This window comes from Rhinoderma darwinii, chromosome 8 (genome assembly GCF_050947455.1).
Source record: "Rhinoderma darwinii isolate aRhiDar2 chromosome 8, aRhiDar2.hap1, whole genome shotgun sequence".
In the NCBI taxonomy this organism is placed as follows: Eukaryota; Metazoa; Chordata; class Amphibia; order Anura; family Rhinodermatidae; genus Rhinoderma; species Rhinoderma darwinii.
In genome coordinates, this window is record NC_134694.1 from 92,790,417 (window position 1) to 92,818,395 (window position 27,979).

The 27,979-nt window shown below is 42.3% G+C and overlaps 1 protein-coding gene across 5 annotated transcripts in view; it reads left to right on the forward strand.

Annotated features, from left to right (window-relative positions):
* Positions 1–27,979, forward strand: part of ATP11C (ATPase phospholipid transporting 11C (ATP11C blood group)) — a 122,778-nt gene that overhangs the window by 38,895 nt on the left and 55,904 nt on the right. For all 5 annotated transcript variants that reach the window (XM_075835893.1, XM_075835889.1, XM_075835892.1 and 2 more), the window contains exons 3-7: positions 4,392–4,481; positions 16,465–16,545; positions 16,906–17,013; positions 20,609–20,737; positions 22,413–22,516. In XM_075835893.1, coding sequence (XP_075692008.1) covers positions 4,392–4,481; positions 16,465–16,545; positions 16,906–17,013; positions 20,609–20,737; positions 22,413–22,516 — 512 coding nt within the window. The remainder of the gene's footprint in view (positions 1–4,391; positions 4,482–16,464; positions 16,546–16,905; positions 17,014–20,608; positions 20,738–22,412; positions 22,517–27,979) is intronic.

Here is a 27,979-nt window from a genome sequence, read left to right on the forward strand (position 1 = left end):
TTATTTGGAAACTATGAACCGTTCTTTTAACAGTTGACCATGAAATTGGATCACGGATAGGATAAGTGGCATTGAAGCTGCTACTTCTCGATAGGAACTTTTTTTTTTTTATAAAAATGTCTATCCGTGTGATTGATGCAACTTTCTAGTTACTTTTTTATTAAAAATTCAGTGTCAGCAGATTCTGCGTGCTATAACTTGGATGTGATCGATAACAGGTGGAATACTGCATGTCAGAGACACGCTGGACCCGCTGACACTGAACCCGTCCATACCGCTGACCTGATGGATTCAGGTCTCAGCGCAAGATACAGCTGCCCTGTATACAGGATACAAAGCAGCTGTATCTCAAAAACTAAATATAATTTTTTATAAAAAGTGATCAGAAAGTTGCACCAATCACAGTGATACTGTTTTTTATTTATTTTTTAAAAAAAGGATTGTTTTTAAAGGTGTACATAGCCTTTAAGTGCGTAAATTATGCTCCAGTTATTACCGTTATTAAGGAAAGATGTGACGTCAGACAGTATAATGGACTTCTTCTGGTAGAGGATTTATACATAATTCACCATGTGTCTACCCAACATGATTCATCATTTGCGCTGCCTCCTATTACTAGATGAGATAATTACAAAGGCACAATATGAACGGCAGACACTTGTCTTTACAGCTTTCACTGGATTGTGTCCTGAATGAGGTTGTTGACGGAGAATACTAAACTAAAACCATTGTCTGGCGTGTTTTGTCTGGATCAGTCAAAACCGTAAATTCTATTCGTAAAATTCTATAATTATTGGTCATCATCATGATCGACTTTTTGTTGAATCTTCTGAAAGTCATGCTGTGTTTGATATGGTTTACTTTTCTTCCTTATCGGAGCGGCGAGCCTATTCTCCAAAATCTCCTATTGAGACACCGCCATCCTCCTACACCAAATAATTGCGGTTAAGCAATATGAATATGTGTTTGGGTTTACTTACTGATCATCTTTAGTCAAGGCCAGAATTGTTCACCTGGCAGCTTTCCACAGAACAAGAATTTCCAGGCACCTCTTTCTTAGGAATGCAATTGCCATTCCTTACAGTCTGACCCTGTCCAATCCGCGCTGACCGTGTCTGTTGATCAGGGGAATGTTAAAACCCAGTTATCAATTTATTAATATATTTCCAGGAGGAAAAACACAGGAACGTCACAATGCAGAGGAATACAAGTAGAGCTGGCAGGTGACTATCCTCTGGATAGGTGATAACTGTTAGATCGGTGAGGGTTCAACTGCTGGGACCCACACCTATCACCAGAATGGGGGCTCCATGTCCTGCGTTTCCCCTCAGCTACAAGCCTGCTGCCAAAAGGCATTGAACAGAGCGCAGGTCGGGCACGCCCAGCCTGCGCTCCATTTGAAGTCTATCGTATCTGTGTGTCATACGTTTTAATGTGTGTGAGTCTAAAACACCCTCTCCTTCTATTACATTTTCAATGCACTGCCATCTCCATAAATATTATGTGGAAAATGGCACTGTATGGCGTATGTCACAGGCGTCTGATGAACTATATAATAGCTTTTCGTGACGTATAAGTTAAACGGATACCATAATAGTCTATGGGCGACCGATGTCTGCAACTAATGCCTAAGGCCCCATGCACACGACCGTATTGGTTTTGCGGGCCGCTAAACTGCAAAAAAAACCTTGTTGTGAACCAGTGTGTGCTCTGGGTAGGAGGATCCACAATAAATCACCAGTATAGGTGAATCTGTAAAATGACTTGACCTGCGTTTTTCAGTGCGTTTTTTTTTTAGCCCCTGCACCGATCCGTGTAAGTCAGTTGTGTGCATGGGGCCATAGAGTCGAATTGGTACTCAATTTATCCGTGAGAATGCGGATAAATAGCGGCCTCATAAATACGTTTGTATGCATGAGGCCTGACACTAGCATCTGTCACCATTACACCCATAGGCTATAATGGCATCTGTTTAATGTATGTAATGAAAAGGGTGATGGGAGTTCATAATGTATGTGTTTAACAGATACCATTATAGTTTATGGGGGATGAATGCCACTGTTAGGAATCCGTCACATCCTACATTTAACGTATACGTCGGGAGCTTTTCCCCAGCGTAAATGTTAAACTTTGGCCAAAGAAGGGATGTGAATGGGGCTTAATGTAGACTGCCCTTCTTCAAAGCTCTACCTACAAGGAAACGTTGACTTTCCTGGTTGGATACCCTACAAACAACCTTCTTAGTATCCCCTTATTGATAACTGCTGATAAGTGAGATACCAAGTAATCAGGAATAGTTATAGTAGTAAGGGCAAGCAGAGTTTGTGACCTATTTGATCTCTGAGCCTTTTGCCCTGATCTTCAAGGGAATGTGTCGCTAGAATTTTTTTATTTTTTTTTCCGTTAAACAGTTAGTATATAAATGATTACACATTGTTTTAATTTTTTTATTTTTTTTCCACAAGACAGGAAATATTATAAATTAGATTCTAATTTATAACATTTCCATGTGCTGGTCACTAGAGGGAGCAATTCCCAAAATTGCAGCATTTGGCATGTGGTAAAGCAACCTCATTGCTTTATGCTGCAAATTTGGAGTAGACCCACTCGATCTAGTGTTCTCACACAAAGGAGGGGGTTGAATGTTCAAACCTCCTACACTGTGTGCCGCCATTTTCTGAGCGAATGCACAGTGCAGGAGGATTAGATATAGTGGTAATCAGACAGTATAACACGAACATACACACACATCACATACACAAACATAACTTACCTGCCGCCTCCGCTCCTAGTCCTTGCGTCTGCGCTGCCTTCAACATATGGCCAGAAGTCGTCGTCATACTGTCCGGCCGCGGCTTCCGGTCCACATGAAAATGGTGCCGGATTTCGCTCTACCAAAGACCTTCCTTTTGGTCTGTGTGGGAGTGGCGCATGCGCCGTTCCTGCACAGACGGCGTACGCTATAGTGAATGAAACGGCTCCCGTTCGCATTCTCTATGGGGATATTATGTGCTGTATTCCATCTCTGTATGTGTCGTTAATCGACACATACAGAGATGAAAGGAAAAATGGCAGCCCCCATAGAGAAGTAAAAGAAAGTAAAAATTACAATACAAAAACACAAATAAAATTTATTTTAATGACATACTAAAAGCAATATTATATATAAAAAAAAAATTCTGTGACACCTTCCCTTTAACAAAGTAACACATGTTATAAGTAAATACTTTGGCAGCTACAGTGACCAGGAACATTATAACTCTGGCACAGGGCATGGTACAGAACTAGAATATTTAGAGAAGTTGCCGATGACCTCATCAGGACACTTCATTTTTGTGCCATTTCTTAGAAGCTAGAAACAGATCTGTCTACAGATATGGGCTTTTACATGAGGCAATCTAGTTTACACTTGTGTAGCATTCCTGTATTGAGCCTTTCATCACTATGTAGTCATTCGTTTGCCCTGCTTGACAGAATGGATGAAATAGAGCATCATCCTATGAGCGCTTTAGTTTTTTGAGGAATATTCTTTAAGCAAAGTGCATTGAATGTAAATGTAAGAGTGCATCCCTGTCACCTGAAGTAAGATCTGCGTGCGGAGAAGGTCCACCTGATGTTCTGGAGTTACACGGAGTGCTTACGACATGATCCATTAGACATGGGAACGCTGTTCTGAAGACTAAAGCCGATTTACAAGACCATCAAATCTGTATAATAGTTAATGATGAACCATCAGTCAGCGAACCTAAAATCTGCCTTATTTCACCACTCCTCTCTGGAAGGAAAAAGTATTATTTAGTCCATAGGAAAACATACTGTATCTGAAGTTGGCAACAAGTCTGAACATTTCTGAAAGATTCCAAGCTGTGCCATACAGCGTTCTAGCGTATTTGGTGCACCCTGGTTAAAACAAATGATCCTTCCATTGGTATAGCAGTATTATAGAACTGTATTGTAACATGTATAGTTGTCATGATATATTTGCATGCAGTGGCCTGTTTTCCGATAGAAGCTTTCGGTCACTGGAATAGCCGAACAATGCCTAAAGTTGCAGCACTCTGTACTTTGTAACTGTGTATATGTGAGAAGCAAGTACTTAAAATCTAAAAATGGACTGAACCGTAAACCTGCAAGACCATTAATTGGATGTATAAATTTAGTGCGGTCCTGTCAAGTGGATATATCGACCATTGGCTCTGATGCTATATATACATCTGGTCATGCACCTATGGCACCATTGCACGGAGCAGGGGGAGACTCCTAGGAACCCCTTTAAGTTGGCCATAGAATTTCAATAATTGTCTGCATTTTTTCGCCTTTTATTAAGTTGCAAGTTGATCTAAATGTCGTAACCTTCAAAAATGCTGAAAATTTTTCCTCCTTCTTTGCAGTACACGGTGTGGAACTTTATCCCAAAAAACCTGTTTGAGCAGTTTAGAAGAATTGCTAATTTTTATTTTCTCATCATTTTTTTGGTTCAGGTAAGTTATAAATTTCATTTGCAGTTTTCTTATTTTAATGCCTTCCAATTTTTCTTCCTTTTGGGGCTTGGGTTGTTTCATCCGCCAAATGCTTTTCAATCTGCATAAGTGCCTATAACAAATATCGGACAATATGAATAAAAGGAAAATTGAAAAAGATAGGCGGGAAGGCGCTTGGCTGATCAGTCGTACAACAAACACATGTAATTGACTGTTATGGTTATAAAATAGAGCAATACATGTAAACCTTTACAAACAATTACTGATCAACTCTGATGAAGAAAAGCAAAAAAGACCAGTGTATTGCGAAGGCCTCGTGCACACTTCCATCACAATTTTCACGGCTGTTTTGACGGGTCCGTGAGCCCGTTTTAGCAGCCGTGTGATTTCCGTGTGCACTCTGTGTTTCCGAGCGCTGTACTGTCCAGGGTGGTGAAAGAGCAGGGTTGTTCAGCACTAGTCACTGTACAGGGTGCTGAAAGAGTTAATGGGCTGCACTGATCGGCGGTAACTCTTTCAGCACCCTGGACAGTGACTAGCGCTGAAGAATGACCATGCTCGGCGCTCGCAAAATACAATTTATGAAATAAAAAAATCTGTTCATACTTACCCAGAACTCCCTGTGTTTTACTCCTGTCCGGCCTCCTGGGATGACGTTTCATCCCATGTCACCGCTGCAGCCAATCAGTCTGTAGTGGTGGTCATGCAAGTCTGGATGACGTCAGAAGGCAGGCCTCCTGGGATGACTTCATCCCACGTGACCGCCTCTGCAGCCAATCACAGGCTGCCGCGTCATACAGGAAGGTTGGACTGGAGGAAGAAGAGGGATTCATCACCAAGACAACAACCAGGATATGTATGAACTGCTTTTTATTTTATTTTTAATCAGCAGCCTCTTCTCTCTATCCGTGATTGAGAGAGACAAGTGGCTGCCGATTAGTGCAATATATCTGTAATATATTTCTGCTCGCCTGGCCGTTCCTAGGCAACGGCTCCGTCACACACGGACGGCACACGGATGCCTTCCGTTTGCCTTCAGTTTTTTTGACGGCCCCATTGACTTGCATGGGCCTCACGGTCACGGAATCTCGGACCAAAGTAGGACATGCTCTACTTTTGTCGGAACGGAGCAACGGGACCGTAAAAAAAAACTGAAGTGTGCATGGCCCCATTGAAATTAGTGGGTCAGGGAGCTAGCCGTCAGAAAAACGGCTAGCACTCTGAAGAAAAAGACTAAAGTGGGGGGCGTGGCCAGGCACGGATGTGAGCGGTCGCACTGAACCTTAGCTCCGTGTGCTGAACCCTGTATTTCATCCTGTGGAGAAAGTATTTCAGCCAAAATTCCTTACCTGTTGAGAAAGAAGGGTAGGAAACCCACTCGGCACAATATGGGACCCTCCAAGACTTCGGGAGCGGTGGAAAAACTGAAAGAGTTCGACAGGAACTCGGGACAAGATGGCGCCCGGGGGGAGCAGCCCTCGTCGGCACATAATCAGGAGAGACGGCCTGCTGCACTCACCGAGGCAGGGGAAGCGGTGCCCCCCGAGTTAACGCTGAAGCAGGTGACGGAAACGCTCCTGGCGGCGATTCTGGAGACACGTACCTCGGTAACAACGAAAGTGGAGGAGGTGAAGGTGGATGTCGGTCTGATGCGGCAGGACCTCCATAATCTGAGAGACCGGGTAACTCAGGTTGAGAGAAGGGTTTCGGACCTGGAAGATGTAACGGCAGCAGTACCGCCCACGCTGAGGGACCTGTCGGGGAAAGTGGAGCTGTGGCGCCAAAAAGCAGATGATCTCGAGAATCGACTGAGAAGAAATAATCTGAGGATAATAGGCCTCCCTGAAAGGTCGGAGGGACCCAGACCAGATGAATTTGTGGAGAAGTGGCTGAAAGACCTATTCCCGGATACAGTATTTTCAATGGCCTTTGCAGTTGAAAGGGCACACAGAGTGCCAGCGAAACCACCACCACCCGGGGCGAATCCCAGACCATTGCTGGCAAGATTGCTAAATTGCAAGGACCGAGATATGGTGCTGCAGGCGGCGAGGCGCAAAGGAGAGATCAGAGTGGAGAACACGACGGTGTCCATTTTCCCGGATTTTTCCCCAGAGCTACAACGACAGAGGGCCTCGTACATGCACGTCAAGAGACGACTTCGGAAGCGTCAGATCCCATATTCTATGGCGTACCCTGCGCGACAGAGTTGTGGATGGAGAGAGATCCGTGTTTTTCACTACCCCTGAGGCGGCAGATGAGTGGCTCACCAGACATGGACGATCTCCTCGACGCTGACTTGAGGACCATGTTTTATATGAAGGGGACAGTGAGTTTACATGATTGCAATATGTATTTTATGAGGGGTCCCTATGCAGTGGATGTTTGATCTCGCACACACATGGGTTATATACTTGGAAGGGTTATTGATGTACTGAGCATATGTATGTACTAAACCTTGAAGAAGATAAGGGGAGAGGGGCAGATATATTGAGGCGGCATAGGAGTAAAATGTTATAGTTTAAATAACTGGATTAATTACCCTCACGTTTATCTAAGTTATAAGGAAGGAAACATGGAATCTTATATGGCTGAAATACAGCTTAACAAAGGGTGAAGCCATTGAAAAGGTACAATTGCTTATCTTGATTCCTCTGTGTTCCTAACCTAAGCAGTGGAAACTTCCCCCGTTTTTATGCACTTTGCATTTTTTATGCCTTGTAGGCTTAAAGGCATTGTGTTGCCAGAAAAACATGTTTTGTTTTTTTTAAATTAAACATTTAGTGTGTGGGTGATTAAACATTGTTCAAATTTTTTTTATTTTTTCCACGAGTCAGGAAATATTATAAATTAATTCTAAATTTATAATACTACCCATTTTTGGTCACTAGATGGAGCTATTCCCAAAATTGCAGCAGTGCAACATTGGGTTAAAAGCCCTCGCTCTAGTGAGCTCTCAGCATCCCCCCCTCCTTTATCCTGGCTAGTGCCGGGATAAACGAGGGGTTTGAACGGTGTAACCTCCTACACTGTGTGTCGCCATTTTTTGAGCTAACACACAGTGTAGTAGGTTTACATACAGTAGTAAACACACACCAACACGAACATACATTGAAATCTCTTACCTGCTCCTGCCGCCGCGGCTCCCTCCGGCCCGTCCGCTCCGTTTGCTGCCGCTGGTCCAAGTGCACAAATCCAGAAGCCGTGACCGGAAGTAGTAATATTACTGTCCGGCCGCGACTTCCGGTCCACAGGAAAATGGCCCCGGACGGCGCCAATTTCGAATTGGACTGTGTGGGAGCGGCACATGCGCAGTTCCCACACAGACGCCGTACACGGAAGTCAATGGGACGGGAGCCGTTCGCAGTCCCTATGGGACTGTGGCTGCCGTATTCCATGTCTGTATGTGTCGTTAATCGACACAGACAGAAATGGAAAAAAAATGGCAGCCCCCATAGGGAAGAAAAAGTGTAAAAATAAGAAAAAGTAAAACACAAACACACAAATTAATATAAAAGTTTTTAATAAAGCACTAACATCTTTAACATATAAAAAAATAATTTGTGATGACACTGTTCCTTTAAGCAGCTCCTGATGAGCTTAATTGTTCAAAGTTATTGGTTTAAGGTTCAATACGGTTTTGCATGCCTGCTACATGATGACATGGGAACAGGGTCCCATTATCACTGCTCGCTGATTGTGGGGGGATGGTGCCTTCACATAGAGATATGGTATAGAGAGAAATATGGCGACACTTAAATTTATGTCCTGGAATGTGAGGGGAATGGGAACGCCGGGTAAGAGAAATGTGATCTTTTCTGTACTACGGAGGCACATGCCTCATATTATATGCCTTCAGGAAACGCATCTTACGGCAGATAAGGTGCATATGCTGAGTAAATCTTGGATTCAATGGGGGCGGCATGCTACTAGATCCTCAGCATCACGGGGAGTATCACTGCTAGTACATAGGAATTTACGCTGGGAGGCGTTACATACAAGAATAGATACTGATGGTAGATATGTGCTGGTTCATGCTAATGTAAACTCTGTCCCTTATGTTATAATTGGTATCTACAACCCGCCTCAGGGCTCAATGAGTATACTCAGAGAGGCCATCCCATTCGCATCCACTTATCAGGAAGTACGAGTTATACTAATGGGGGATCTGAACCTCACCATAGACCCTCTGTTGGATCGCTTTACTGTTAGGTCGGGCCCCCGGGACCCCATGAGTCCCACTCCGCTAGCATCTATGATAGAGGAGATAGGATGGTTGGATCTATGGAGAGTGAGCCACCCGGGAATAAGGGAATACACGTGCCATACTCCGCAGTTTAACGCTCTGTCTCGCATTGACTACGTGTTGGGATCTCCCGCCATTTTCTCAAGCATGGCTTCTATAGAGCACTTGCCCAGAGGGGTGTCGGATCATAGCCCGATTCTTTTACAGTTACATCAACGGGCGGAGGGAAGGAGGGGAGCTCTTAAGATACACCCATTTTGGTTGCAATTGTTTACGGGAAGTGACAGAATACCTGACCAACTAGATGTCTTTTTAGGAGCGCATTCACAAGAACAAAATAGTGCACTGGTGTGGGATACATTAAAGGCGTATCTGAGAGGGTGCTTGAGATCCTCTATTTCCTATGTTAAACGCTTCTCAGCCAGACAAGAAATGGATTTAGCACAACAATGTAGGGGTTTAGAGGATACTTTCGTACGGGACCCATCCCAGGTTAACAGAGAAGCGTGGCTGGCAGCGGGCAGACAATACTTGCTTCTAGTCAAGGAAAAGGCAGCAAGAAGGATATTCTTCTCTAAACAATCCTTCTTTGAGCACGGTAATCAGTCGAGTAAGCTGCTTGCACAAATAGCGAAACAGAATACCATGTCCCCTCCAGTGCTACGTATATCCCAACCAAACCAGGGTACGGCTACTACGCCATTAGACATACTGAATAGATTTGCAGATTTTTATGGGGAGCTCTACACTTCGCAGGCACAGTATTCGATGGAGGAATTGAACTCCTATTTAAATGGGGCAAACTTCCCAGGGTTGTCAGAGGAGAATAGAATAAAGTTAGAGGCCCCTTTCTCGGTACAGGAGATTGAAGAATGCTTATCCTCCATGACAAAAGGGAAGGCGTCAGGTCCGGATGGTCTCCCTCCTAGAGGTGTATATTAAATATGCAGATACTCTAAATCCCCAGTTATTAACTGTATTCGAGGACGCCTTTCAGAAGGGTGAATTACCAGTCTCGATGGAAGATGCCACTATAGTTGTCATTTTGAAACCAGGAAAAAATTCAGAGGAATGTGAGTCGTACCGCCTGATATCCCTACTCAATGTGGATTATAAAATCCTAACCAAACTTTTAGCTAATAGACTTAGTGGCGCTATCACAGATATTATTCATCCGGACCAATCCGGTTTTATCCCAGGCAAATCAACATCGGATAATATCCGCAGAGCTCAGGTGGTGACCCAGATAGGGTGGTGGGAGCAGCAGGACTGGGCATTGGCCTCGTTGGGCGCGGCTAAGGCCTTTGATTCAGTAGAGTGGCCTTATTTGTTTGAGGTCCTTCGCAGATTTGGTTTTGGCGAGAGATTCCTTAAATGGATTAAAATCCTATACAAAGATCCGAAAGCATCGGTGTTGGTCAATGGGATATTGTCTCCCTCCTTTTGTCTCCATAGAGGCACGAGGCAGGGATGCCCCCTGTCCCCTCTTCTGTTTGCAGTGGCCATTGAGCCCCTGGCTATCCGCATCCGTCTGGATGCGGCTTTTCAGGGTATCCGCATAGGACCACGGGAGGATCGGATCGGTCTTTATGCCGATGACATGATTTTGTATATGGCTAATCCAAACGCCTCCTTACCGAGAGCAATGACAATACTGGAAGAGTTTGGATGGTTCTCAGGCCTATATATCAATTGGAGTAAGTCATTTCTTATGCCCCTTAGACCCGATAACTGTGAGTGGGATACGGAATTCCAGGGCCTGCAGGTGGTTTCCTGTTTTAAATACTTAGGGGTCCATATAGTTAGGGATAGTGGCGCTTCATATGATCTAAATATATATCCCCTGTTGACATATCTGAGAGATAAATTTGCTGTCTGGAAGGCGCTCCCTATATCGACAGCAGGAAGAATAAATTTAATTAAGATGATAGTGCTGCCCAAAATGTTATATCTCCTAGAACACGCGGACACCCTGGTCCCTAAACGATTTTTCAATCTGGTAAGCTCCTTATTTTCCTCCTTTGTATGGGGGGAGAGTCGCCCCAAGCTTAAACTTAGCACGCTCCAACGCCCCAGGGAACAGGCGGGGCCGCTCTACCTGACGTGTTCTTGTATTACTTGGCAGGCCAATTAAGATATATTAAGGCATGGGTGGCTGAGGAACCAATGCCTAATGCAGAACTCCACTTGGCCCACTTTCTTAGGATCCCCTCTTTGTGGCCCATACTTGAGCCACATGGATATAGCCCTAGGCATTCCTTGCCAATAATTAAACTAGCCAGGCAGGTCTGGTCACATGTTAAGAAAGTTCTGGAATGGGAGGACATAGTTGCAGAGCTGCCACTTTGGTCTCATCAGGGTCTGTCTCATTTTAGGGGGATGCAGGATTCTGATTTTTGGATTGAAGTAGGTATAACGCAGGTGCAAAACCTGATAGATGACGAGGGACATATGATATCAGCCAGAGAGATACAGGATACATTCCGGGTTCCTGAGAGAGATGCATTCCGTTGAGTACAGATTAGGCATGCTTTACAATCCCAGTTCAGGGAAGATCAGAGATCCATTTCTTCACTTCCACTCATTGGTATTCTGAGAACACAGGGACCAAGGGGGATGGTATCTGCCCTTTATACTTACCTTCTGTCGCAGAGGGTCGCTCACGCTGAGATGTCGGTTGAGGTTGGATGGAGGGGGTCTTATTCCCACACTATCCAGTGAGGACTGGGGGGAGGCCATGGGATCACATCTCTTGGTCTCGCCTGCAGCGAACAATAAATTGACGCAATTGTACATCATACACAGATGTTATATTACCCCTATCAGATTATATCGGATGGGAAGGGCACCTAGCACACGATGCCCTAGATGCTCTCAAGATCAGGCTGGCTTTGATCACATGATGTGGTTATGCCCAGTCATAGCCAACTTCTGGAAAGAAGTGACGCAAATACTGTCCTCAATTATGACCAACCCGATTCCATGTGAACCAGGTCTCTGCTTATTGGGGCTGTTGGGAGAGAGGACCCGGACACACTATGAGGGTATCTTCCTGCGAGAAGCCCTGTTCTTCGCCAGAAAAGCGATAGCCATCCGATGGATGGGGGACACTTTTCCGGATACATCACAATGGAAAAGCCTGGTCAATGCTATTCTCCCATATGAAAATATAGTATATAAACATAGAGGATGTCAATATAAATTCTTGAAAATCTGGGGAGAGTGGTGCTCCTCACCTCTTGCCTCCTTCAGCGTGGGCGACCTTAGAGAATCCTTACCATTTCAAGTAGGAGGGATCTGAGATCTACTTGACCAGGTATTTAATACCCTAGGTGTGAGAATGGAGCTTGGATCTGGTAAATAACTGCGACCTGTATGTCTACAGAATCACAAATAAGTGAGACACTGACCTGCCTGCGTGCAGTGAATATTTGGAGTCTCCTGTGACTCGCCTTCATGTATAAATGTAAATTTCAAACTCTTGTTTCTAATGTGTATTCATGGTATGCAGGAACGTTAATGTCACTATTTTATTTCCATTTGCTGATGATTTTTGTATGTGCTTTTACAATAAACCGAGTTGAAAAAAAAAAAAAGACTAAAGTGTGCGCCTAAGTTTACAAATGTTTGGCCATTCTATATACAATAAGTTTTTATTCCCAGATTTATGTATTTCACCACATAGAAAGCACGAAAAGGTGAAGACGCCATAAGTTTTTTTTCGTACATCTACATTGCTACCAGTCCCCGATTATATTGCTGCCTATGGGGCTGTATTTTTTTTTTTTTTATTAGGAAGGCAAAAGCCTTTGAAAAAAAAAAGGGTGCACTTGCCTTGGATTAAGATTCTGTCAGATTTTCTTCTTGCTGAATATAGTCTTCTCCACTATTAGAATGAATCTGAAGCTTTCTTCTGCTTTACAGCTGGTATAATAAAGTGGTGGATCTGAGCTACTAACTACTAAGAGCTCAGCACTCCTCTAATGTATATGGGAAGTTCTGTATCTTACACAAATCTCAGGGGCAAGGTAGTTGCGTGAGTCCTGATGCATACTTTTCCACTGACTGTCTAATCCTAAATAATTTATTCTCATGTGTGCAAGTCAAATGCAAAAATACCACATTTACTAGGAAATGCAGCAATTCAGTGAGTTCCCGAAAAAGTCTTTACCCTCTAGTTTATCTGTATCAATCCTAGAAATATATAATTGACATGTTTATACAATACCATGTATTGCACAAACATCTGGAACCAGGGACCGGCTTGTTCTATGAAACTTTTATGAATACCAAGTGCCTAATCCCCACAGATCTCACTATGACATTTCTTATTTGATGGGCAACTATGAGAAAAGCCCTATAAGTTTATTGCTACTTCAGAATTGTAATTGTGTTGATTGTAATTAATCTTAACACTTTTATACTACGACACGGACTAATGATTTCTGGCATTGACAGATGCTGACTTCACACTTTACTTTACGGCCTACATAAAACATTGGTCATTTGCCAATATTTTTCTTACAAGCTTTTCTTTATACTTCTGTGCTTCATGAAATGATTAAATCGCATACTTGAGCTTAGACGTATTAGGGCATTCTATGATTAATAATAACATTCGTTATTCTAGATCCGCAACGTATACCGCAACAATTTACGATCCAAGGAAGCCTTAAACATACTAAATAATGAAAGTGAATATTTCAGAACAGTCATTGGAACATTTGTTAGAGCTTAGTAAACTTAAATGGTAACTAAACTTTAAAAACCTTCTGACGTCATCGTGACATGTACGAAGTTTTGATCGATGGGGGTCTAAGCACTGAGACCCCCACCGAGTGCTGCACCACTTTGTTTCTGATAGGCTTTTCTCTGAGTTGTGCTGGCCCAGTAGAAAGTCTAGGAGTCCACACCGCTCGCTCGGGAAAGCCGATGAGAAACTAAGCTGCACAGCGCTCATCCGAATGCTTCTCCCACTTAGTTTTAGCGATCGGTGGGGGTCTAAGAAGTTTTGAACCTAGCACTGACATGTCACTATGACATGTCAAAAGATTTTTAAAAGTTTATTTACCCTTTAAGGTGGTTTTACACGTGTAGACTTCTGTATTATCCACACTTTAAATGTAGCAATGATCAGAATACATGGGGGCGAACGATCGTTAATATGATCGTTCATTTCCATACGTTTTACGTCTTGTCAGCAGCACATCCTCCATTTACTCGGAGAGATGTGTTGCTAACAAGCAGATATTTTTTGCCCACATTAAAAGATCCGTTCAGCCGACAAACGAGTAAATGCTCGTTTGTTGGCCGATTGCTTCCCTGTAAAAGGGCCTTAAAGAGACTGTCACCACATTATAAGTGCCCTATCTCCTACATAAGGAGATGGGCGCTATAATGTAGGTGACAGCAGTGCTTTAAAAAAAAAAAAAAGATCTATTTTCACCACGTTATTAGCGATTTTAGCTTTATGCTAATTCGTTTCTTAATGGACAACTGGGCGTGTTTTACTATTGACCAACTGGGCGTTGTACAGAGGCATGTATGACGCTGACCAATCAGCATAATGCACTTCTCTCGATCACGCTGTAAATGACAGGTTACAACGAGATTACGCTTGCTCTGCTGTAACTACCACAGAAACCTTAACGAAGTACAGGGATTGTGAATGTCTATTCACTGTCTAAACACTTCAGTATTGTTAATGTGTTAGTATAAGACAGCACATACTGATCTAAAAGGATCCCTATGCGCTGACTAAATGAATGGAGAGAAGTTTATGACGCTGATTGGTCAGCGTCATACACTCCTCTGTACAACGCCCACTTGGTCAATAGTAAAATAGGCCCAGTTGTCCATTAATAAACGAATTAGCATAAAGCTAAAACCACTAATAACGTGGTGAAAATAGATAGTTTTTTTTAAAATAAAAAGCACTGCTGTCACCTACATTATAGTGCCGATCTCCTTATGTAGGAGATAGGACACTTATAATGTGGTGACAGAGCCTCTTTAAGGCTCTGTTTACATCTGCTTCAGAGCCTTAGTTACAGTCTGACATATTTTACAGACAAAATAGCGCTACATGCAGCTTCTATTTTTTCCATCAAAGCAAGGCGCATCACGCCATAGTTATGACCGATCCGGTAGAACGGTGTGGCCTACTTAATTAACATAAGCCACAAAACAGATGTGAATAAAGCCTGACATCACATGTAGTAATCATGTTTTGGGGCCATAGCTCAAGGATGGCGGTATTATTAATTCGTAATTTACTTAAACAAAGCAACCGTGGCCCCGTGTGCTGACTATCTAAAATCCTTTGTGACTATTGTCATCACTGAGGTATATCTTCTCTGTATTTGGCCTTTGTTCTCCCAGTTATAGTAAAGGTCTCCAGTTCCTGTTGGACTAGATTCACACGTTTGACCTGCCGTGACTTCTAATCTAGCTGGCCCAGATGTTTGTACAGGGATGAAATGCTGCATTCTCTAGGTGTACAATTAACTTGCTCTCTGTGTGAAGACACTATCACTGTTGTACTGAATTTTTACACTTTACAATTAGTTACTCTTGCTCCAACCTCTTGTGTAACTTGTATTAAACTGTAACCTGGTACTACTTGCCATGTCCATCTAAAGCCTAGAGCTTTTTCTTCTTATGGGAAAGAAAGTTGCAAACAATCTTGTAAGAAAAAACACAGATATCTGATTTATTTTTTTTATCACGTTAAACATTGAAGTCGCCCGCAAGTCGTTGTAATGCCGCAGTTTTATGACGAATCGCAGGCCACTTCATGTCTCCCCTGTGAAAGCCTAGCCTTCATGTCATCTGAATTAGGTAGGTGCCAATTGACTTGCACTGAGCACTAGTCTGGAGATCTTCAGCCATACCTGAAAATGTAGGGTTTGCTGAATATTTGCAAAATCTCTCATTGTTCTGTCAAAGACATATCAAGACCTGACATGTGATATGTGTTTGTTGTATGTTCTAAGCAGCCCGGTTTTATGTGAGGCTGGGATTTCAAAAAGCGATCAAAATGCATTTTGTTTTGCTGCAAATCGCAACAAAACTTCAACATTGTGCTGCAAATTTTAAAAAAATTGCGCCAAAATGGCACAGTTTTGACCATGATGTGTGAACCCAGTTTGACTCTTCCTGAAGACACTAGTCGAGGTGTTTAGATCTCCGGACAAAATGTAAAATATAAGATATTGTTCCAAGAATATCTGTCAATTACGTAAATGTGGAGCTATATGTAATAGACATAGACTTTAAAGCTGTTCCTATAAACATGCAAACTCACAAACATTCAATGGCGAGGGGAGAATAAGCTGCTGCAAGACGTCTCGTGATATGCAACATTGCCAGTCCTTCTTTCCCCTAACATCTCATCCACATGCTCCAGAGATATAAAACCCGCAGCATGTCCGTTTTGTTGAGAATTCCGTTCAGATTTGTTCTGGATGTTTCTCGTTGAAAACGATTGTCGACCGACCTTGCTGAAATTGGTGGCTTTGGGTGACCATTGTGGGGACTGGTAGCAGTGGAGGTGTAGTAAAGAAGATCCTAAACATCATCTTCTGGATATGCTCTCCCTGCAGTGGAAGGCCTATTCTGTAAATGTGATTTTGTATTATTTTGTCTGTGGCCAGTGAATGTGGTCGCATTTCTTGTTCTGTGTTTGTGCGCTTTGTGTTACACTCTGGACTGATGACGGCGTTGTGCTCTCCTCCATAGGCGATTGTTGATACACCAACAAGCCCAGTAACAAGTGGCCTTCCTCTATTCTTTGTCATCACAGTTACCGCTATCAAACAGGTAAGGAGCTGGAAACAACCAGATGAAAACAATACTCATTGTTTAGTACTGGATTTGGTATTTAAATGGTTATTAACTCCAAAACACACAGTGCATTCAATAGTGGACTGCTAACAACAAACCGGGGCGTTCTATATACTGATGGTACTTTCAATAATATCTATAAATACACATAAAGTTTGTTTAAATTCTCAATATTCTGTTCTTTGCTAGATTCAAATTTCTGAATATTCAAAGCCAAATGAAAGGAATTTTCATGGAATAACTTTATTTGTTTGTAAACTTCCTATAAGTGCCCACATTGGCAAACTGGTCCATCCATGAGAACTGCTGGTGAGAATGTTGCATTGTTTGCATTAGGGCTATGAGGACTGGCTTCGACATCGAGCGGACAATGAAGTCAATAAGAGCACCGTGTACATTATTGAAGATTCTAAACGGGTCAAGAAAGAGAGTGAGAAGATTAAGGTATGTAACATGTTGTAATATAAATCTGTAGTCGGTAAAATTGTGTTAATCCAGGACCATGGAGACCTGACAAGATTATACATTCTAGATTTGTTATACATTGAAAAATAAGTTAGAAAAAAAAGTTCCTACGTGTAGACCAAGGCAAAATTGGCATGTAGCCCAACGAAAAATTAAAATATTCAAAATAAAATAATCGGTGATCATGAGAACAGAGACATACTGTCAGAAATCTCATTGGAGAATACCACATTCAGCCTCTTCCCAGCCTTCAATGCGTTTTTCTTATTTTAAAAAAAATTATGTGTGTGTATATATATATATATATATATATATATATTTATTATTTTTTCTAAATTGATATTAGTAAAGAGCTGTAAAAATCTTTCTGGATATCCCAAGATCCTATTAACAAGTTATACTATGCCTGTCATGCAGCTAAGTGACATTTGGGAGGAGTACGGTCAGCTGCTCTCACTCAGTGGGCATTGCTTCATCAATAGTGGTTGGTGGTTTGATAGGTGACTGATAGTCAGGACTTTCTACACAGTGCTCCTCTTTAGATGTCCTGTATACAGCCCCCAAGCTTTGCATTCGCTAGTTTAACCCTTTACTGACATGTTATAGAAGTGTATTGTGCCTGTTATCCCGACACAGACACTTTATTTTAAAAGAGAAGCAAAAAATCACAACGGTAAACGACCCTTTTGAACTTTTATTATACTTTTTTTTTTTTTTCCCTTCAGAATTCCCTTTATTTAACCCTTTTGCTGGCAGGGGTTTTTGCTCCTTTTGCACCTCTGGTAGCCGGGACAATTGTCACAATTTTGACATGTACTGTACAAATTAAGTCTAAATTATAAAATGAAAAATTCGTACTTTACCCCCATACCCATATATTTTCTGAAAGTAGACGCCTGGCACGATATCAAAATGCCACTCGGCACTTTATACACACAGGCACCTTCATTTTATTTTATTAACTAATTGGAATTGACAATTTACGGTGATGGTCAGTGGGTGAAAATGTAATTTTCGGACTGACGGAAATTTGTTCCATCTGGCAGAAATTTATTATACATTCTTCTCTAGTGAAAATTGGTATCGCTATTATTGTAGCATATAACGGGTATTGCCAGAAAAGTGATCAGTGGATTCATCTTAAAGAGGCTCTGTCACCAGATTTTGCAACCCCTATGTGCTATTGCAGCAGATCGGCGCTGCAATGTAGATTACAGTAACGTTTTTATTTTTAAAAAACGAGCATTTTTGGCCAAGTTATGACCATTTTCGTATTTATGCAAATGAGGCTTGCAAAAGTACAACTGGGCGTGTTGAAAAGTAAAAGTACAACTGGGCGTGTATTATGTGCGTACATCGGGGCGTGTTTACTACTTTTACTAGCTGGGCTTTCTGATGAGAAGTATCATCCACTTCTCTTCACAACGCCCAGCTTCTGGCAGTGCAGATCTGTGACGTCACTCACAGGTCCCGCATCGTGTCGGCACCAGAGGCTACAGTTGATTCTGCAGCAGCATCAGCATTTGCAGGTAAGTAGCTACATCGACTTACCTGCAAACGCCGATGCTGCTGCAGAATCATCTGTAGCCTCTGGTGCCGATGTGTCCTGACACGATGCAGGACCTGTGAGTGACGTCACAGCGTGATCTCTGGAGAACACGCTGTGTCTGCACTGCCAGAAGCTGGGCGTTGTGAAGAGAAGTGGATGATACTTCTATACACAACGCCCAGCTAGTAAAAGTAGTAAACACGCCCCGATGTACGCACATAATACACGCCCAGTTGTACTTTTACTTTTCAACACGCCCAGTTGTACTTTTGCAAGCCTCATTTGCATAAATACGAAAATGGTCATAACTTGGCCAAAAATGCTCGTTTTTTAAAAATAAAAACGTTACTGTAATCTACATTGCAGCGCCGATCTGCTGCAATAGCACATAGGGGTTGCAAAATCTGGTGACAGAGCCTCTTTAAATATGGAGTACAGACCGGATAGGAAAAATGTGTAAACTTTTTATTAATGTCTGTATGTGGTGCAGGTGCTTGGTGAGACTTATTTAAAGTCGCCAAACCGGACGCCGGTTAACGTCCAGGTTGTGGAGTCAATAAATGGTCTAATTAGGCGCAGTGGGGTGATTAGATGTGCAACTATTCATCTTCTTACTACTTTAAAGTTAAAAAAAAAAAACAACCTCCCCATATGTAACAATATGAGAGCAAGTATGAGCTCTGATTTGTGTTACCCCTTCCCCCTGGGATCATCTATAGACATACAGGAACAGGAGGAGAACCATAGATCCTCCTCCTCTGCCTGTTTGCTGCCGGTACGGTTCTCACTGCCCCCCTCCTCTCCTCCACTTAGGCTGAAGTGGAAGCAGCTCCTACTGCAACCTGCCCCTAACTCAGGCTGGCCGCGATCTTGGTCTGGTTTTGAAGCCAAGATTCTTGGCCCTATCCTTGACCTTGCCTGAGCTAGGCCCTTTAGTAACAAGAATGTGTCAGATCTGTCATTTTGTACTGAAGTGCTTCTCTGCCAGGACCTATTTGATGCGTCCATTGGCAGGGAAAGGGTTAATATACTCCATATGTATGTGTATATATATATATATATATATATTCAGCATTGAGTTCAAATTCCTATGCTCACATTATAACTGGCTATATATTTCTGAATGCGCAATTGTCTTCTGTCGTAATCCTAACTGCAGTTTTGTTTTGGGGATACAAGTCTCCACCAAACCTAGGGTAACATAGATCCCCCCCCCCCTTTATGACATTAAAAAGCGACTATACTGCATAAAATATGCTTAACCGCAATAATGCTTTTTTTTATGTAATCAATACAATAGCCATTAAAAATGCTGAAATTTAGACTACATGCAATCTGTCTTTGTTGATGGACTATTGAGCAGCTTTCCCAGTAAAATCAAATATTCACCTGTAAATCTAAGTCCTTGGGCTGTCTTGTGTTACAGATTAACTATCCTTTCAGACTTATTTTGCTATGTCATAGCAATGTATAATACGTTTAATTGGCCGACGGTTCAGAGCGCTTCTGCTCTTTTGTTTCAGCGATGGTAGGGCTCTCAGCACCAGGACCCCCACTGATTAAAACTTATGATATGTCTATTTGCCATATCAAAAGTTTTCTGAATGTACAGTTATTCTTTAAGCTTTTTAAGTATTCCCCTGCTTCAGGACAGGTTGAAAAGTGAATGGCCAATACAGCAAAATAATTACCCAGCTTTCCCAAAAGTATTCAACGGCAAAACTGCCTATTTATGCAGTGACCAAAAAGGACAATTCCAGATCTACAGAACAGCAGCCAGACATGGGCAGGTGTCTTAAGGTCCTATTAGACATGCAAATATTCTTTCATGAACGAGTGATGATTTAGCGAGTCGTTTACGGTAAAAACACGGTCTATTACGCGTGACAATAATAAGATATCTGACTAATCCTGTGGTGGTTGGGGGGGGGCTATTACAATTCTTCCAGGTTATTTTTAAGAGCAAAGGAAAAGCTATAGGTTTTAATTTTGCCTGAAAAATATTACGTTTTTATTTGTTTATAGGTTGGGGACATAGTAGAAGTGGGGGACAATGAAACCTTCCCATGTGACCTTATCCTGCTCTCCTCCACCGGTGAAGATGGTACCTGCACCGTTACTACAGCAAGTCTTGATGGGGAGTCTAACTACAAGGTACTGCTTCTACATTGTTGTGACAACTCATTTTCATTTAGAGTGACGTTAATAGAGAAATGTTTCTGATCAGCCTGACCCCCCCCCCCCCACCAATAGTTGACTCTCTTTTACAAAAACTTATCAATGTATACAATAAAAAAAAAAAAATGTCCATTGAAAACTCACTGTCTCCAAATTCTCATCCATATAGTGCCACAGTGCCCAAATATAGTGACAGTGCCCATATAGTCAGTGCCAGTGCCTCACATATAGTGACAGTGCCCATGTAGATAGTGCCACACACCCTTGCCGATAGCACCCCCACCCCCCATGTAGATCGCAGCACCCCTCTTTCCTTGTAGATGGCAACCCCACATGTAGGTCTCACCCCCACCCCCCTTGTACATCGCAGCACAACCCCACTCCCTTGTAGATCGCACCCACACATGAAGATCGCACCCCCCCCCCTTCTTCCTTGTAGATATCGCCACTGTAGCTGCCACTAGGAGCTGAATCCCCGGGCTAGAGCTTGCCGATGCTTTGGCTGGGGATTCAAGTCCTAGTGGGAATTACTGTGGTGCGATCTACAACGAGGGGTGGTGGTGATGTGATCTGCAAGGGGGGTGGTGAGGTTCGATCTACAAGGGGGGTGTGGTGCGATCGGCAAGGGGGGCAGTGGTGGTGCGATCGGCAAGGGGGGCAGTGTGATCGGAAAGGGGGGGGGGCGGTAGTGGTGTGATCGGAAAGGGGTGTGGTGGTGCGAGTTTTTGTGGTGGTGCGATCGGCGAGGAGGGGAGATGTGCTGGTGCGATCTGCAAGGAAGGTTGTATCGCTATATACGAGGAGTCTCTGCTTCCCCGTGGGACTGCTGTTCCGTACTGTATTAGGGAAGCAGAAACAGAACGAGGCGGGTGGGGCGGAGCTTCCTCCTGCAGGACGGCGCCACTAAAGAAACGATTCTCTAAAAAAAACAGATTCGTGTGAGTCCTTGAGGGCAAATTAATCAAATTCATTTGATTAATCGGCCATCTTTACTGGGAGCAGAGTAGAGAGAGGTCCTCGACATGAAAGGTACAAAAAATACAGTGGTTAAATCAATGTATTTTAATAAACTAAAATAAAAAAATAAGATACATTAATTCAAAAGTGTGTTAGGACATTTCATACTTTTTTTTTTTTTTTTTTTATATATAGTAAAAAAAAAGTTGTGGAAGTTATTTCTGAGATTTATTACTGGAGCTAAGTACAGTTAAGCTTTGTAATCACTTGAGAGCAAATAAGTAATTTTATATTTTCCTGCCAGGGGCTTTCAACACCAGCACCTCTCTTAAATGTCCCATTAAAGGTCAGCAAGTTACCAAGCAACTCCGTTGTATCCAATTCATCATTTGTGCAGCTCGCTGGTCTCTGCAGAGCGGTACATTGCAGCTCTCCGCGGCAGTAACCTGAATAATGATGGTTCGTTGAGGAAAAAAAATCCTGGCAACCATAATAATAAGAATCTGCAGACGACTCTATAAATAGCATGGAAGCTTAGTGTTTGATTTTAGCAGTGTTTCCGTCGATGATCGGACTGCTGGTAATTGAGGTTGATTCTAAATATAGTCCATAAAGTTCAAGCGATTCCTTCTCTTACAGGCGTATTTGATGGTTGTATACATGTTCTTATATTCTTTTGTTTTTTAAATTGTAGACCTATTTTGCCGTACGGGACACGTCTGGTTTGTGCAGCGATGAAGCAGTGGACACTCTCGCGGCCACTATTGAATGTGAACAGCCCCAGCCTGACCTTTACAAGTAAGCTGCAGTTCAGGGCTTCTTCTCACATCTTTAATAATACACTTGCTCAGATCCTTTTCCTGCACACATGCGAACCTCTTTATAATGTAGTTATTTTCCTGCTGAATAAAAAATACATCTGCACCAAAAGACTTATTACAACATTGGTTCGCTGCAGAACTGGTGCAAGGAACCAAAAATGTGTAGTGCCAGTCAGTAACAGGGTAAGTACTTGTCCTGTCAATTAGGAAGAAGTTCTGAGCTCAACTGCTGTTTTATTCCTCTGAATAGCATTATTATTTCCGATTAGAATTAAATGTTCTTTCCCCTTTTTGTAGGGCCAGCATTTTGTCTGACATCTGCGCATCTATTGGGCCCATTTACCATCTACAGTATTGGTCCAGAGTGAGCCTACTGTCCCCTAGATGTAGTTTTTCTCATAATTTCAGCCCACATATAGTGCCAGGATAATACTGCAATATAAAGCCCACATAATAACACCATATAATATAGTGTATCCAAAGAGCCCACAACCGCCGTATAGTTATCATCGACTACTGCAATTAAAAATCTGAATAATACCACCATACACTGCTAAATATTACCGGGTAGTTTTATTTTTTCCTGCTGGTTCCTCTTGTTGGGGGACCCCCTAGTAACTGGAGGCCCTAGGCAATTGTCCAGTTTGGCACCCTCTAAGACCAGCCCTCCCTAGCATCTCCATGAAGGTTATTATGCAGTGCCCCAGCTAAACATACTTGTTAATAGGTAAAAAGGCAGCAACCTTGATTTAGCATTTTTTTTTATGTGGGTGAGCTTTGTGCTGGAAAAGCACCAGGATTTTTCATGATCCATTTGGATATAAAGACTGTCTTTGAGTAGGTGAGCACTGTAAATTGACAGCTGCAAGATCTTTTTGGCAACAGGTTGGCAGGATCCACCTAATATCAATCACATCTGAGTTAATGAACTTAGATGTGATAGATATTAGGCAGATCCTGTGTGTCAGAGACACACAGGACCCTCGCTCAGCCGGGCCGTCAGCACAGCTGAACTGACTGAATCGGCTGAGAGAGAGCAATACAGATTCTATGTATGCAGGATACATGAAAGCTATATAGTAAAAAGTTAATGAGAAAATTGCTTCAAAAAAACCATTGATTAAATAAAAAAATAAAAAAGGTTTTAAAGCGTACATAGCCTTTAAGATTCACTAGTCGGCACCTACGAAAAAAGAATTTAAGGTACAAACATATACATATCCAACATACAACGATTGTTGGATTATCTGAAAATCTTCATTACTCCAGTTTTACTTCTGGCCTCTGACAAAGCTGCCAAATGTGAATAGAGGTGTATAGAAGACAGTTAGCACTTGCGATACTGTAGAGGGGGTGGGATAAGCAGTCTCTTTCCGATATAAAACGTTAATCCTTTAGATGTACATGTATCTCACTTGGCGTTTTGGTTTCTATTTCAATGTTGAATCATTAGTCGAGATTTTTGTTTAATTTTTTTTTATAAAGGAAATTGCTAGACTGTAGCTTGAAGCATTTAATTAAGAATCCTGTCCTAATTAAAATTACTACAGCATTCAATTAGTATTTGAGGGATTTGTAGTTATGCAATATTCAGTTTTTCTTAGCCTGTTCTAGGCTTGGCTTCTAGAGAAATCTCAGCTTCAGAAATGTGATGACTTGTTTCTCCGAGGTCACAAACACCGATTTACTGCAACTTGTTGAGTAAGGGTATGTGCACACACACTAATTACGTCCGTATTCGACGGACGTATTTCGGCCGCAAGTCCCGGACCGAACACAGTGCAGGGAGCCGAGCTCCTAGCATCATACTTATGTACGACGCTAGGAGTCCCTGCCTTGCTGCAGGACAACTGTCCCGTAGTATAATCATGTTTACAGTACGGGACAGTTGTCCTGCAGCGAGGCAGGGACTTCTAGCATCGTACATAAGTATGATGCTACGAGCCCGGCTCCCTGCAGTGTGTTCGGTCCTGGACTTGCGGCCGAAATACGTCCGTCAATTACGGACGTAATTAGTGTGTGTGCACATACCCTAACTCTCGTTCTGCTGTGTAAACAAATCTATACAGATTGTTTTTGAGTTTTGATTGTCGGAAGCTACTTTTGGCTACACCGCCCAGCTCTTAAAGGCTATGTACGTCATTGGCATCGTGTTGTTTTTTTTGTTTTTTTTCTTCTCTATACTTTTTTTCTAAATACATTTTAACAATTTTTTTTTAACTTATTGAGATGCATCTGCTTTGTATTCTGTATACAGAGCAGTTGTATAAATTGCTATGACCCGATTCCGTCAGGTCTGCGGGACTGACCGGTTCAGTGACAGAGGGGCCCGTGTGTCAGGTCCACCTGTAATCAATCACATCTAACTTATGAACTTAGATGTGATCGTTAACAGCGCAATCCTGCGTGTCAGAGACACGCAGGACCCACCGACACTGAACCCGTAAGTCCTGCTGACCTGAAAGATACAGCTGCTCTGAACACAGAATACAAAGCAGTCGTATCTCAAAAAATAAAAATAATTTTTAATAAAATGTATCTAGGAAGTTGCACCAATCAAACTGATGCATATTTTTATTTTAAAAAAAACAACAAACACACACGTCGAAGGTGTACTGAGCCTTCAAGCTTGTGACACTATTGTTGGAAAGGTCAATAATTTATGAAAGAATTACTGCTGAATATCATAGCTTTACACAATTTGGATGATGTATTGGATTTGCTCAGTAGGGTAGCCATTAGATGCTGGAATTGATAGTGTTATGGTGAAGCCACTCCCTAGTGGATTTTTCATAAATCGGCACGATTTCGCTATAGATATATATATAATTTTTTTATATTTTTCCGTCAAGCTTTTCTTGCAGGTGTTTAACATCTTTTACCAGTAAAAACAATGTAGAATGAAACATTCGTTGCGGAAGCTTGCCAAATATTTTGCATCTTACAAGCGTAAATAAAAATTCATGTAAAAAAAAGAGAAATCAATAAAGGAAAATTGCAGCTAGACCCTCTGGATTTAGGATTTTGTGGATAGTGTCTGTGTATTCTAGCGAGTCACATGACTGCCTTGATGGAGTTGTTTTGTTGACTGAAGTAATGTTTTTATTTTAAGTGGGTTTTTTTTATCCTTGGCTCTATTGTTAACCCCTTAACGCTCAGTGACGTACTATTACGTCATGGAAAGCGCCCTGTTCGCGCTCCATAACGGAATAGTACGTCTCGGGAGTAACGGCCGTTTCGGCCGTCCTCCCGACACATACAGGAGCTGTGACAGCTGCTGTCTTGTTCAGCAGCTGTCACAGCTCCTACAGCGGGGACCGATAGCTGTGTCCCCGCGGATTAACCCCTTAAAAGCCGCGTTCTATAGAGATCGCGGCTTTTTAGGGGTTAAGCTGCCATCGCCGGCCTGCTACACGATAGCGGCCGGCGATGGTGACTATGGTAACCAGACACCAAACAATGGCGTCCGGCTATGCCATAGACGGAAGCCTAGTGGGTCCTGACAACGTCAGGACCCACTATGCTTGCTGTCAGTGACTAGCTGACAGTTCTAATACACTGCACTACGCATGTAGTGCAGTGTATTAGAATAGCGATCAGGGCCTCCTGTCCTCAAGTCTCCTAGTGGGACAAAGTAAAAAAGTTAATAAAAGATGTGTAAAAATAAGAAAATAAAAGATTTTAAAGTAAAAATCCCCCCTTTTCCCTTATCAGTCATTTATTATTAATAAAAATATATATAAACAAACAAATAAACTATACATAATTGGTATCGCCGCGTCCGTAACGGCCTGAACGACAAAATTATTTCGTTATTTATCCCGCGCGGTGAACGCTGTAAAAGAAAATAATAATAAACCGTCCCAGAATCACAATTGTTTGGTCACTTCACCTCGCAAAAAGTGGAATAAAAAGAGATCAAAAAGTCGCATGTACCTAAAAATGGTATTGATGGAAACTACAGTTCGTTACGCAAAAAATAAGTCCTCGCACGGCTTTATTGATGGAAAAATAAAAACGTTCTGGCACTTAGAATAAGGTAACACAAAAAGTGAGTGATTTATTACCAAACTTATTTTATTGTTCAAACGCCATAAGACATAAAAAAAACTATAAACCTATGGTATCGCCGTAATCGTATCGCCCCGCAGAATAAAGTGAATATGTCATTTATAGCGCACGGTGAACGCTGTAAAAAAAATAGAATAAAAAAACAATAGTAGGATTGCTGTTTTTTAGTCACCACGCCAACTAAAAATAGAATAAAAACTGATCAAAAAGCCGCATGCACCCCAAGAAAACTACAATGGATTCCTCAAGGTGTTTAGTGTCCAAAATGGGGTCACTTTTGGGGGGTTTCCAATGTTTTGGCACCACAAGACCTCTTCAAACCTGACATGGTGCCTAATAAAAAAGAGGTCTCATAATCCACTAGGTGCTCCTTTGCTTCGGAGGCCGGTGCTTCCGTCCATTACCGCACTAGGGCCACATGGGGGATATTTCTCAAAACTGCAGAATCTGGGCAATACGTATTAAGTTGCGTTTCTCTGATAAATCCTTTTGTGTTGTAAAAAAAAATGGTATTAAGAGGATTTTCTGACAAAAAAAAAATGTCAATTTCACACCTACTTTGCTCTAAATTTCTGTGAAACACCTAAAGGGTTCATAAACTTTCTAAATGCTGTTGTGAATACTTTGAGGGGTCTAGTTTCTAAAATGGGGTGTTTGATAGGGGTTTCTAATATATAGGCCCCTCAAAGCAACTTCAGAACTGAACTGGAACCTAAAAAAATAAATTAATTAGGCAATACTTCGCTTCTAACTTTATACTGATATGAGTATAATGAGCCGTGCCCACCCCGAGATGACCCCAGTTTTGACCGTTTGTATAAACGGAGACCCCTATTAGACCGTTCCAGTGCCCGGTTTTCCCAAGCATTCACCCCCGAGACGTGTATTTCTATTGAGGAGTCCCTGGTACATTTTAAAGGGAGGGTTCATTTCCGCGAGTACCTGCCGGGTAAGAGGGCAAGGTATGGCGTGAAGATATATAAGCTGCGAGAGTGCATCAGGGTATACCTACAAATTTAGGATATATGAAGGAAAGGCCACCCCCAAACCAGACTGCTTCCTGGACTACAATAGGTACATGGGAGAGGTGGACTTGTCAGATCAAATCCTGAAGCCCTACAGCGCCATGCGGTGTGGTATAAGAAGCTGGCCGGGCACATCATACAGATGGCTTTGTACAATGCGTATGTGCTACGTCGATGTGCAGGCCAGACGGGAACTTTCCTGGAATTTCAAGAGGTGATTATCAAGAACCTAATCTTTAGGGACCAAGAAGGGGGGGCACCCAGTACTTCTGGAAGCGGGGCCACACGCATCGTACCAGGGCGGCAACACTTTCCAGGAGAAGTTCCCCAAACTGGCAAGAAGG